At 42.2% G+C, this 13,160-nt stretch overlaps 1 protein-coding gene across 1 annotated transcript in view; it reads right to left on the bottom strand.

Annotated features, from left to right (window-relative positions):
• Positions 1-11,477, bottom strand: part of CR2 (complement C3d receptor 2) — a 97,784-nt gene extending 86,307 nt beyond the window's left edge. Inside the window, exons 1-7 of the mRNA XM_060277482.1 lie at positions 11,274-11,477; positions 7,088-7,276; positions 5,993-6,181; positions 2,539-2,638; positions 1,285-1,370; positions 678-722; positions 437-481 (exon numbers count right to left, since the gene is read on the bottom strand). Of these exons, the coding sequence (XP_060133465.1) occupies positions 437-481; positions 678-722; positions 1,285-1,370; positions 2,539-2,638; positions 5,993-6,181; positions 7,088-7,276; positions 11,274-11,340 (721 nt within the window). The 5' untranslated portion in view covers positions 11,341-11,477. The remainder of the gene's footprint in view (positions 1-436; positions 482-677; positions 723-1,284; positions 1,371-2,538; positions 2,639-5,992; positions 6,182-7,087; positions 7,277-11,273) is intronic.
• Positions 11,478-13,160: the final 1,683 nt, after the last annotated feature.

The raw sequence follows: 13,160 nt of genomic DNA, 5'->3' as shown, positions 1-13,160 counted from the left end.
TAAAATGTAGTAGTTTCTAATGTGGCTATAGCTGTAAAGTGTTTTTGTTGGGGATGGACGCCAATACAGCTGCTTGCCAATGCTGCAAGGGACCCTAGATACACCTCTGTATAAAAGCTTAGCCTATGCTTGAACCCTCATTACAGCTTCTTTTTCGTTTCTGAGCAACAAGCCACATATTGAGCTGGTTTGCAGGGCACACTATGCTAAATCTGATTGATATATTGATTGATAGATAGATAGATAGATAGATCACATGCCAACACTAAGGACACGGTAATAATCAAAGTTCTCCAAGGGGTTAACAGGTATTATAATAATTACATTGCAGGAAAAGACAAAAAGAACAGAACATTTTGAAATCCTAATAAAAGTTCTGAATTAATCACAAGCAATTACAATGCTAGCTACTGAAATGAAAAAAAAGTTTTCCAACCTGTATTATTTGTAGCACTACCTCTTGTTGGTGGCACAGTTTGCCCTGTATAAGAGGCACACGAAGATGGATTTAAAGTTTTTGCTTTAAATTGTAATAATCAAAATTCTCAAATGAATTAACAGGTTTTAGAACAAACTGCAGAAAAAGCAAAAATAACAACATAAATCCCAATAAAACCTAATTTAAAAATTCTGTGTTGACCACACAAGCTATTGCAATTAAATAATCAGTTTCTAACCTGTTGTCTTTGTAGTTCTATCTTCTGTGGGTTTTTCAATTAGTCCTGTATAAGAGGCACATACAGACATATTTAGTTCTCGCTCTTATAAAACATTACAATTTAAAGCATTTGCTGCTCCTTAATCTAGTGTAACTGAGGGCTGTCAGTTTCTATGGCCTATGACATGAGTGATGCAATTAATACTCTCTGTGGTTATCAAGCACATACAGACACATACCATATACATCAGGCATCCTCAAACTTCGGCCGTCCAGATGTTTTGGACTACAATTCCCATCATCCCTGACCACTGGTCCTGTTAGCTAGGGATCATGTGAGTTGTAGGCCAAACCATCTGGAGGGCCACAGTTTGGGGATGCCTGATATACATAAACAACAACTCTATACCAAAGAAGATGAGCATGCCAGCTAGAAGGGTTTCCCTCTGCAATACCTCCTGGCATCCTCATATTCTTACTGCAGATATTTGAGTCTATTGGCATTTTTTCTATGAAGAATAATGACTTTTCCCTGGCTCCCCTTGGAGACTTTCATTGCTGTTAGGTGGCTCAATATAAGGTGGTCAGTCCTAATTAATCGGGTATCTGTCACAAGAGAATCTTACGTTGACATTCTGGAGGCTTCTGGCTCCATTCAACATGATCTTTCTTCCACTGACACTGAGTAGTAGGTGATCCATTTAATCTGTACCTAAATAAAAGGAAAACTACATAATTTGTACATATTTCTTCAGCAGTTCCTTTAATAACTCATAATTTTGAAGCACACACTTTTCCGATATCAAGCAAAATTAGAAGTTAGCTGTGCATCCTAATAGAGATATTTTTATTGCCACTGCATTGCAGTTTAAATGTTTTTTTTTCCTATTATGCCCCATAAATGAAGGTTCTATCATCTTTGTTTATAAAGGTTATTGTGAGCTACCGTTCCAAGAGTTCCCTAAGGAAGAGGAATTGATTATTAAACCACTCTGAGAATTGTAGCTCTTTGAAAGGGGTCTCCTAACAATGCTCAGAATCCTTAACAAATCATGGTTTCCAGGACTTATACAGCTTTAGATGGACAGTGCAAATGGGCCCATGTATGGTTCATCATAGAATTCCTTATCACAGAGCAAGTGCTTATGATATCCTGCTTCTCTCTGCTACCCTCCGTATCATCAGGCAATGCTCTGCCACTCCTGGACAGTTACGAGACCTATTAAAGTTGGCTGAAGGTCTCCCAAAACCTGACGCTGTCTCTGTCAAATAAATAATGATATGTAAACAAATACCATACAGTAAATCTTATACAATTTAGCATTAAACATCTGATAATAAATTTGCAAAATAAACCCAACATAAGAATAAGGCAGGGCTAAGAACCCTTAACTCTGTTAGATTAACAAACAGTTTCTCTTTGGTCTATCTCAAACTCTAGGTGCCTAAATTCTTCAGAATAGCAACTTTTTTAAATAGTGGGTAGAGGAGAGCATTACTTTCCATTTGAAGAATGTAGCATATTCAACACCTGTGGAAGGTATTTTATTGCATTCTTCCTGCCAGGTTCTTTGTGAAATAGTTGACGAGGAAGTTCAGAGCTGGTTTATTTTGCAATCCACCTCATTTGGTTTGCTTATTCCAGTTTACGGGGGGGGGGGGGGACTTCGTCCTCTCAGAATAAATAGGAACGTATCATACTTACTACCATAACACTTATGGGAGAGAGTTGTGCTTAGGTTTTCTGAAAATTATTTTAAGAAAGTACTAATGGCATGATTGCTTCAAGTCTTAAACTATAGATTTGTTCTCCAGAATTCACCCATAAAAAATTTTATGTATTAATTAAGACTTGCTAACAGAGCCAAGTCAACACGCACCCATCTTCACATGTGAAATTTACTTTTGCCAAATACAGGAGATTAGTTAGAATAACAGCATCACCATGTTCTGGCTTTCCTGGATCACCACATGATTTTCCTACAGAAAGGAGATAATTAGCATATTAGGATTATATGGATATGGCATTCATTGACAATTGGATTCATCAATTATTCTTCCCCAGGTTCAAAGGGTAACTAAGAAAGCTTATGATCTGCCTATGTTTTCAAGAAGCAGCCCCTTACAGTGTTAGAAAAGTTGCCCTTTAAGTGAGAAGAAATTAACAAGAACGCTGATGCAGGGTTTGGAGGTGGGTGACAAAAAATACACAAGGCCTTTAGATATAAAAAGTCCATTGAAATTAATGGCTTTAAGCATGCTCAATTGCTTGACCGGTAATGGAATTGCTATTATTAAAAGGCTGTTGTTGTTCCAACCAAATCAAAAGCAAATTAAATGTATTTCAAGTCTGTGGTTATATCCATACATCACATGAAGACAGTAAACAATGGTTTAGTGGTGCATGAATATGCTGAAGCAAACAGGCTCACACCCTCCACCACCACCACAGCTGGCCTGCAGTTTGCAGTGTCTTGTACCAACTATAGGTTATCATAGCTTGCTGAAAGTAACCATAGTTAAGGTTACATTATGGGTCCTTGTTACATAGCATACTGTGGTTAATTGAAAATTACATGTGAAAAAGATCAAGGATCTAGTAGACCACAAGTTTAACACGAGTCAGCAGTGTGATGCAGCAGGGGGAAAAGCTAATGGTATTCTTGGCTGCATCAACAGACGTAACAGTCTGATCATGAGTACTGTGTCTGGTTTGGGGCATCAACCTGTAAGGAAGACATTGACAAGCTGCAATGTTTGCAGAGGAGGGTAGCCATAGAATCATAGAGTTGGAAGAGACCACAAGGGCTGAAATCAAGATAGGCTATATCCACAGCATTCCCTTCATCTACCATGCTTGTAATTCTGTCAAAAAATGAGATCAGATTAGTCTGACATGACATATTTTTCAGAAACCCATGCTGACTTTTACTGATCACAGCGTTCCTTTCTAGATGCTCACAGACCGTTTGCTTAATGATCTGCTCTAGAATCTTTCCTGGTATTGATGTCAGGCTGACTGGGCGGTAATTGTTTTCCCCCTTTTTGAAATTAGGGACAACATTTGCCCTCCTCCAGTCTGCTTGGACTTCACCTGTTCTCCAGGAATTCTTCAGGCCGGGCATTGTTTTCTTTTTTGGAGAAGACTGAGGCAAAGAAGGTATTGAGGAGTTCTGCCCTTTCTCTGTCCCCTGTTCGCATTTCACCATCTTCTCCTCAAAGTGTCCCCACTGTTTCCTTGTTCTTCCTTTTGCTACGGACATACCCATAAAAGCCCTTTTTGTTGCTTTTAACCTCTCTAGTAAGCCTGAGTTCATTCTGTGCTTTAGCTTTTCTGACTTTGTCTCTACACGTGCTGGCTATTTGTTTGAATTCCTCTCAGGTGGTTTCCCCCCTTTTTCCATTTTTTGTACATATCCCTTTTAAATCTTAACTCAGTTAAAAGTTCTTTAGATAGTCACCCTGGCTTCTTTAGGCACCTTCCATGTTTCCATCTCATTGGTATTGCCTGAAGTTGTGCTTTTAATATCTCCCTTTTAACAAACTCCCCAACATCATGAACTCCCTTCCCTTTTAGTATTTCTGTCCATGGGATTTCACCCAGCGTTTCCCTACGTTTTCTGAAGTCAGCTTTCTTAAAGTCCAGAATTTGAGTCTTAGTATGCTTGGTTGCTCCTTTCCGCTGTATAATAAACCTCTACCCCACTAACCAGGTCATCACTATTGGTTAGGATCAGATCTAAAATGGCTGATCCTCTTGTTGCTTCTCCCACTTTCTGGACAATGAAGTTGTCTGCAAGGCCAGTGAGGAATCTGTTCGACCTTATGCTCTTGCTAATGAAACAACCCCTGTGTTGCATATGTAACCCCTGCGTGTATGGCCCCTGTTCCGCAGATTGTATACAATCACTAAGTTAAAAAATTGAAGAAGACCAAACCGAAACAGTATGATTACCTTGGATCACTGTCTCACATGTTGTTATAGTTTATAAAGATAAAAATAGATATATTTCGCCCGCTGGAATTGGTCGACGTGTTGCCTCTTTTTTTTGGTATTTCGACCTTATGCTCTTGGCTGAGTTTGACATCCAACAAATATCAAGATAGTTGAAATCCCCCATTACTACTACCTCACTTCCTTTTGAATGCCTGGTCATCTGTTCCAGGAAGGCATCATCTGTGTCCTCACTTTGGCTTGGAGATCTATAGTAAACTCCCACAATGAGATCACTGTTATTTTTCTCTCCCTTCATTTTGACCCAGATACTCTCAATATGGCTTTGAAGTTTTAAATCCTGGATCTCTTCACAGGTATACACATCCCTGACGTATAGCGCCACTCCTCCTCCTTTCCTGTTTGGTCTATGTCACAGTGGCCGGAGTGGACTTCAGAGTAACGACGCTACGCAGCTCTGCATTTTATTCTTTTATTGGTGCTGCGTATTTACAGTGCTGAAGTCATTGCTATTTACACGGAGTGATGTGATCAGTCGGTTTCAGAACCTCCTAATGGCTTTTGGCGCGTCTTTCTCCAACACAAAAGCTTTGGCAGACCCATCCTCTTTCCCCTCCTCTTTCTGCGTAGTTCTGGCGTTGGGGGGATGGGTCTCCCTCCCTTATTCGCCCCTTCCTGTCCCACCTGGGACCCTGGCTCCTCTACCTTGCCTGAGCCTCGGACACGACTTCCTGCTTCCCCACTGGAATCGGAACTCTCTCTGCTTTCCCCTGTGCTCGGTGATTGGCTTGAACTCAGGAGGGGAGGGACTTCGCGATATCCCCTGTCCCTCACAGTCTATTTCTCTGAAATAGATTGTATCCCTCTATTACTACATTCCAATCATGAGACTCATCCCACCAGGTTTCAGTGATGCCTATTATGTCGTATTTAGTTTGCTGTACCAAGAGCTCAAGTTCATCTTGTTTATTTCCCATGCTCTGTGCATTAGTATACAGACATACTTGAGCCAAGATTATCAAGGGTCAGGAAACCAAGCCTTATGAGGAACAGTTCAGCGAGTTGGGTATGTTTAGCCTGGAAAAGAGAGACTGAGAGAAGATATGATAGCCATATGCAAATATCGAAAGGGCTATCATGCCACATAGAGGATGAAGCAAGCTTATTTTCTCCTGCTCTGAGGGCTAGGAGCTGCCTGCAGGCAATCAGAAGCCGCACTTTGGAAGTCGAACGTTTCAGAACTTGAGCAGACTTCCGGAATGGATTCCGTTCCACTTCCGAGGTATGACTGTACAGTATCATACTCTTCTGAACATATTACAGATGAAAACAAGATTTCAACTGTGCGATCTTGAAGTTAACTGCAACAAGATACTGACCTTTACAAAAAGTTGGGATTTGTGTCCAAGTGTAATTCTCACGGCAAGTAATAACAGGAGTTATTTCAGGGATAGTGTCGTAACCTTGGCGGCAGATATAGGCCACAGTGGTGTTGGCAATATAGTAATCCTTCCTTTGCCCTTTCTTTACTTGAGCAAATGCAGACCTTGGTGGGCTCATGCAACTGCCTGGCAACAAAAGCAGACAAAAGAATGGGAAAATGTGCTGGGAAGGATTTGACAGAGAGAAAGAGTCTTTTCCTTTTGATTTTTGAACTTTTTGATTGCAATACTGCATTACGTGACAAATGCAGACAATTTATATAAAGAGCAACTGGCACTGTCGGCATTTTGCTGCCAGGTAAATACCTTCCTGATTGCTGAGCCATTTGTGGGCTGCTGGTATTACTCTGCCATTTCAACGAGGAGCTGAGAGTCACTCCAAGGAGTTTTAGCTGAATTTTAGGAAAATGTGGTTTTACCTGCCAATATTTTTTAAAAAATCTATTTTATTGATTTTTTTACATAAAATATAATAATATTCAGAAGCAATTATTTAAGGCAGGCAGGTCGCAATCTGAGGATTGCCACTTTGGGCCCAATATTGGAGGGGCTCAGTGCCATGCCACGCACCTGTGACATCACAAGTGTGGGGCACGCCTGTGACATCACTTGCACAGGGTGTGATGCGTGCCTGTGACATCGTGCACGTGCACAACTGGGAGGAGCCCAAGCGCCTAGCCCAGCTCACCGAGCTTGGCGGTGGACCAAGCAAGCCTCCTGCCAGCCAGGCTGCGGCATGGCTGAGGCTGGCACGGCCAAAGTGGGAGCCACTGCTGTGTCTGCCACAGCAGCAGCGGTCGGTGGCAGAGGTAGTAGGGAAAACGGCGGCGGCAATGCAATTGTAAGACACCCTGAGAACCTGTAGAAAAATGGGGTATAAAACATTTGCTTAAAATCCATCAATACATGAATTAAACAAGATGTCATCCTTGATTCTAAAACGAATAGTCATTTAAAAAGCCAAAAACAACCCCCTCTTTCCCCCCACAACAATATGTCAAGGATAGGTACATTAAAAAAATAAACACTTACCCACACAAAACTGTTCTATGTGTGTCCACTTTGAATCTGGAAGACATGTTACAACATCTAGTTTTCCATAGATATTAAAAAAGTTGCCCACACACTTGTAAATTACTGTTGAGCCTGGAGGGAAAGATGTGCCCTCAATATTCTTATGAGGGACTCCATTGCGAATGACTGGTGGAGGGCCACAATCACCTATGACAGGCAGAAAATATTGCTTTTAAATCAATGCATTGCTGGTATTGTATTCAAATAATATTGCTATGGATTTACCTTGAACACTGGCAGAAACGCACATCATTACCTTGTTCAGTATCATTCAGCTTTCATGCAGAATGCTGTATTTAGTTTTAGATATATATTACAAGGATGACCAAGTGCTTATAAAACACCTTAAATGCACAAACCTTTTAACAACCAGTATCTCATCCATCCATCTTCCCAACCCTGAGACAGTCCCTATTTAGCAAAGGGGAAATGAACTAACATAGAGTCATTTATCCCAAGACTATCAGCCAATCTAATTCTCTGTTTGAGCCTGCAATAACTGTAAGAATAAAAAACCAAACAGATCAGGCAAAGCTGACCTTACAGAACAGGCAAAGTGAGGTAGCTGCTTCCTGTGGTTTTTATTGGTTCCCACCCTCAATCTCTACATGTATTTAGCCTTTTCCAATCTCCTGAACTGGCAATGAAACTTTCTTGTTTCCGAGTTGGGCAGGATTGGCCAGTTTTCTCATCTGGTCACCTCCCAATATGTCATAGGCAGCAGTGCTGGGAAAGTCCTCTGCTTGAGTGAGCAGGCAAAATGGCAGCCAGCCCAGGACATGCACTTTAGCAAGCATTATACTTGTGCACATGTTATTCTGCTGCCATACCGACCTACCGTAATTTCCAGATCTGCCAGGGAAACCTTGCTGGCGGTTCCCATGCCTAATAAGCCTGTGGTGAAGGGCCCCATGGTGGGGTGTTCTCCGCTTTACCCTCCTCTGAGGTGTGTCTCACCACCACATTGCTTTCATTTTGATGGCAATGCACCTCTTTGCCTATGTCCTCGTGGAGGGGCAAAGTGTGCAAGGAATTTGTGTATTTATTTATTTTTTGATTTTGTATTGAGTTGTTTTATGCTTTTTTTAGATTAATGGTTAGGTCTGATTTTGAAGTTTTGATTTTGAAGAGGCCTTTAGGAGAAGAATGGATTATAAATAAATAAATAAATAAATAAATAAATAAATGCTGCTGCTCCATTGTATACAGGTGACCATTCTGTGGGCACTTTTAGCCCTGGGGATGGAATGGGCTTACAGTCTTACAAGTGTTGAAGGAAAGAGCTGCCTATGTATGCCTCTGCCCCTCTAAGGCTACCAACTTCCCTCGGTGCTGTGGTGGAACCTGTTGAAGTAAATGTCAGCTGCTAGTCCAGTGAGCTTTTGGGCAAGGAATGATGAAGGAAGCCAACCAGATCTTTGCCTCAGACAGCAAAATGCCATGTCAGCTTGTGGTGAGACAAGAATGACAAACCACCAGTGTGCTCAGGAATCAGCTGTTGGCACAATGCCACACTTAACCCACATTTAAGGTGCTGGCAAATCAAACTTTAAAAAAGCTGGGATGGGGAGGAGAAGAAAAGAAAACAAGAGTTAGCAAAATCGTGTTTCCTGTGCTCAAAATATTTACAGAAAAGCCACGGAGCTTTGTAATAAGTAATTTTGTTATTGCAGCTGGGAGAAATGTGGAGACAAGAGCATTACACTAACACATATGATTGCAGCATTATCAGCCAAGCATCACAGGGCTCACCACAAACCTTATTTAACCAACAGTGCCGCTCTACCTACACAACAGGCTTCCATGTGCACATCAAAATTAACTCTATTTTCCTGTCACCTCCAGCGCCCTGCATGCCCTCAAAATCAGCTCTGTAGGGATTGGGGGCGCTCCAGAGCATATTGGGGCATGCCAAAGGCCAGGGATCACCATTTGGCAAAAGCTGTAAGAACCTAAGATGAGCTTTGCTGGATCAGCTCAGTGAGCCATCTAGAGCAGCATCCTATTATCACAGTGGAAATATCCACTCCTAACCACCAAGTGTTTACGAGTGTTGTCAGCTTTGTAGATGCACAAGAGGCCATTGCCAAGGTTACTCATATTGGCCAAACATTTGTATCCGACCAGAACGCTGTCTCAGTGCCCTTCCCCACTCTACATGCTCGCTCTCACACACAGTATCCAAGTATTAGGCATCTTGGCCAAATTTCAATACACCAAATTGGGCATATCAGAACTTTGTTCTCACAGCTTTTGAAGGAGTATTCTTTAAGGATATAGATCACATGATGATGTAGTCACTAGCGGGCTGTGCTTGAATATGCATAATTACATATACTCTTTCCCCTCAACAGTTATAAAAGTTCTTCTTCAGCTTTCAATGCTGAATCATTGGAAGGATGTGGCTAAAACATACAGCAGGAACAAAAATATCTCTAGGTCATCGGGCAGTATCCAATGAAGTAGCTCAGGTAGCAGAAGGACTTCTGGTTCCGCAATATAACTTCCCCTTTCTCTCTCCCTGCACACCCCCTAAAGTAGTTTGGGGTTCTTGCTTTCTGGAGCATACATAATTTCAACTCATCACCAGCGCACAGCACTGGTACTTGAAAAGTCCCTGCAAGTTCTTTGTGGCAGCTGTTGTAGAAGCAACTGTTTTTAAAATTTAATTTTATTTATTTCTAATTTTAACAAATAATAATAAAAAACAAATAAAAAGAAAAATGGGATGGATTGACCCCTTTCCTTTTTAACAGTACAAATACTACAAATACCTTCCATATCTCATCAAAATAATTTATTCTGTATATTCCCCACCTTACCTTAATAGAACATGTTAATTTATCATTAATAGCTATATCCCACACCTCTTTATACCATTCTTCCATTTTATATTCACACAGCAGTGGTACTTGAAAAGTCCCTGCAAGTTCTTTGTGGCAGCTGTTGTAAATGCAACTGCTTTTTCAGCAATTAACTTATCACTGCTTTCTGATAAAAAGCTGATTTCCGGCTGAGCAGTCTCATACCCATGCTTTGCTAAGCTCAATCCAGATAAGACGGAGGCACAGTTTGCGGGTGGTTCCCTAGACTGGATGGATGGGGGGGGGAGCCTCCTCTTGATGGCGTTACATTCCCTCCAAACAAGCAGGTAGTAGTTTGGGAGTACTTCTGGACCCATCACTGTCATGGCCCTGGTGGTGCAGCGTGCCTTCCATCAGCTTCAGATGCCGGCCCAGGAACAACTATACTCCTATTTGGGCAGGGACAGCCTATCTTCTGTTGTTTACGTTAGTTCACTGCAATAGGTGATTCAGAAATCATAGTTGGTGCTTGAGCACAAAACACCAATTGTGACCTGACTACACTGGCTACCAGTTAGTTTCCAAGCCCAATTCAAAGTGCTGCTTTTGACCTATAAAGCCTTATGCAGATCAGGACCCCAATGCCTCAAACACCACTTCTCCCCGTATAAAGCACCCTGGACCTGGCTTTCATCACCTTTCATTAAAAATTTTTTTTTTAAACCAGGCCTTTGCCTCTTAATTATCTTTGGCCTTTAGTGGGTGGAATGTTTTAATCCTGCCTTTTAAAAAATAGGATTTTCCTTTAGGGTCTATATTTTTTCTTTTCTTTTATGCTGGTTTCAATGTATGTGTTTGTATGTACATATATTGAAAGTTGCTTTTAATTGCCTTGGTAAAAAAAGATGAATAATTTTAAATAATAATAATTCACTATGTCTTTTTGAACAGAATACTACAGACACACTTAAAATACTGTACTAAGCTACGGTAACTACCCCAGAACCATGTACTGTACTCCCTCAAACTGGATTGTATGAAAATAACCTCTGAACATAACCCTATTCTAAAAGAGCTGCATTGACTGCCAGTTCACATTTGGGTCCAATTTATAGTACTCACTTTAGTGTTTTAAGCCCTAAATAACTTAGGCCCCACATTGCTGAAAGACCTCCTCCTTCCCTCATCAGTAGCAGCCATCTAGGAGCGTCCATCACTTCCCTATAAAAAGCCAATATTTGAAGTCGGGCAGGATGGTGGGCGCTCCTAGCTGGCTCCAAGGGGCAGGGAGGAACCCCCTCTGTCCAGTCGTGGCTCCCGCTTTCCCTCCAGCTACTCACTCAGGATGCCGGCAAGCAGTGAAGAAAGCACGAGGAGTCTCGGGCCAAGGCTGGGCGGGAAGAGCATCGCAGCGCGCAGCGTCCGCGCCTTCCAAGAAGAGCCTCTTCCAGGGAGCGATTACGGCTTCCAAGAACGCCGCCGCGAGAGTCCGGGGGGGGCGGAGCCTCGAGGGGAGAAATCCGTCAAGGCGGAGAGAGCGGGAGGCTCGGGGGGGGGGGGTTGCGGCGACGGGCGAGGGGAATCCGCGGCGGGGCGGTGACTGTCTGGCCGCCTCCTCCTCTTCGCTCTGGGAAGTGCAAAAGCTGCAAGGGAATCATTTGGTCATCTTTCCTCTCCTCTCCCGCAGTTGTTGTTTCCCCCGCTATGACTTGAAGCCTGGGAAGTTCGGCAGTTCGTCGTCAGGCTTGCCAAGGCTGTTGCTACCACAGAATGAAAATAGTTACCTCGTGCTCGTTTGGAGAATTTGAAAGTTTTAAGACCCAAAATTATAGCCTCGCTTGGTTTTCCAGTTACGCCCCGAAGCGGAATGTTAAGGTGTGGTGATGATGGTGTTGTTTTTTTGGCAAGGCGTGTGTGGGAATGCCGTCATGTGTATTTTTTTTTTTCAAAGATAAAAATTCATAGACTCGTAGAACTCGCTCCAGAGTTGGGCGGGACGCTAGGGTCATCTAGTCCACCCCCCTGCAGTCCAGGAGTCTCCTATATTCACTCGTGCTTTAATAATACTGTAATAATAATGAATTTTTATTTATACCCCGCCCTTCCTGGTTTAAAAACCAGGCTCAGGGCGGCTAACAGCAAATATAAAACATTGATTAGTGTGCGACTTAAATACAACATAAAATGCAGCATCAATATCAATAAAATTAGATGAGTGTCAGGCTTACTACTCATAGGGAACTTCGGGCCCAGGGCCAAATGTGGCCCTCCAGGCCTGCCTGGCTGCTGGCCTTCAGAATTGTGGCTGGGCCATTGGCCCAATACAGCAGGTTCTTCTTATGTTCCTAACAGTGCAATACGTTAAACTGTGTAGTTCCTCTTTTTTAACAAATAAATGAAATTTCTCCGGTTACATCCTGTTCTTCTGCCACATCCTGACGGCTGAGAGCAGTGACAGTTGATTGCCATGCTGGCAAATGTTGTTGATACCTGCAAAATACCGTACAGTAAACATTAATACAGCAAGTCTGTGAGGTAGGGTAGGCTGAGACTTAGTTAACAGACCCAAAGTCACCCATGGAAGCTTGTGGCTGTGTGCTATTTTGAGTGATGATTTCAGCCTAGGTCTTCCAAATTAACCACTGCACAACACTAACTAGAATCTGGCAGCCAGGAATGGAGTTAGGACAGAATGGAATATGCTGACTTTTCAGATCTCAGCACTAAGGTACGAAACATAATATGATTCTGTTAGCACAGTAAAATAATCCCTGTCAGATTTAGCATAGCAGCAGTGCTGGGCCATTTCTAGTTTGCACAGAAAAGTCAAAACTATGGTAGCAATGTAATGCCAGTGCTTAGTTTTGATAAACAAATTGAGGATTTACGCATCTTGAGGGCATTTCCAAGCAGACTCTTTTTTTAAACGTCAAGTGTATACTGAGTCATCTGGCCTAGCAGTCAGAAGCAAAACCACATTAATCAGATACTGGTGTTGTGTGCCCTTGCCCAATGGCATGCAGAAGCCTTTCTGCGTGTAAGTACACAAATGGTAGACTAGGGATTCACAGCATCAGCAGAAATCACATAGAAATCCCCCTCCAAAAAACCCCTCAAATTACATTCACACATGAATGTTTATTTATAGTCAAATTCCAAAAAACAAATATTTGATTCCATGCAATGAAGGGCAAACAAACTCAAAAACACAAGCCCACTAACAATGC

The sequence above is a fragment of the Zootoca vivipara genome, chromosome 7 (genome assembly GCF_963506605.1).
Source record: "Zootoca vivipara chromosome 7, rZooViv1.1, whole genome shotgun sequence".
Taxonomy (NCBI): domain Eukaryota; kingdom Metazoa; phylum Chordata; class Lepidosauria; order Squamata; family Lacertidae; genus Zootoca; species Zootoca vivipara.
Note: the sequence above shows the minus strand (reverse complement) of the source record. Positions and strands in the feature narration are given on the sequence as shown.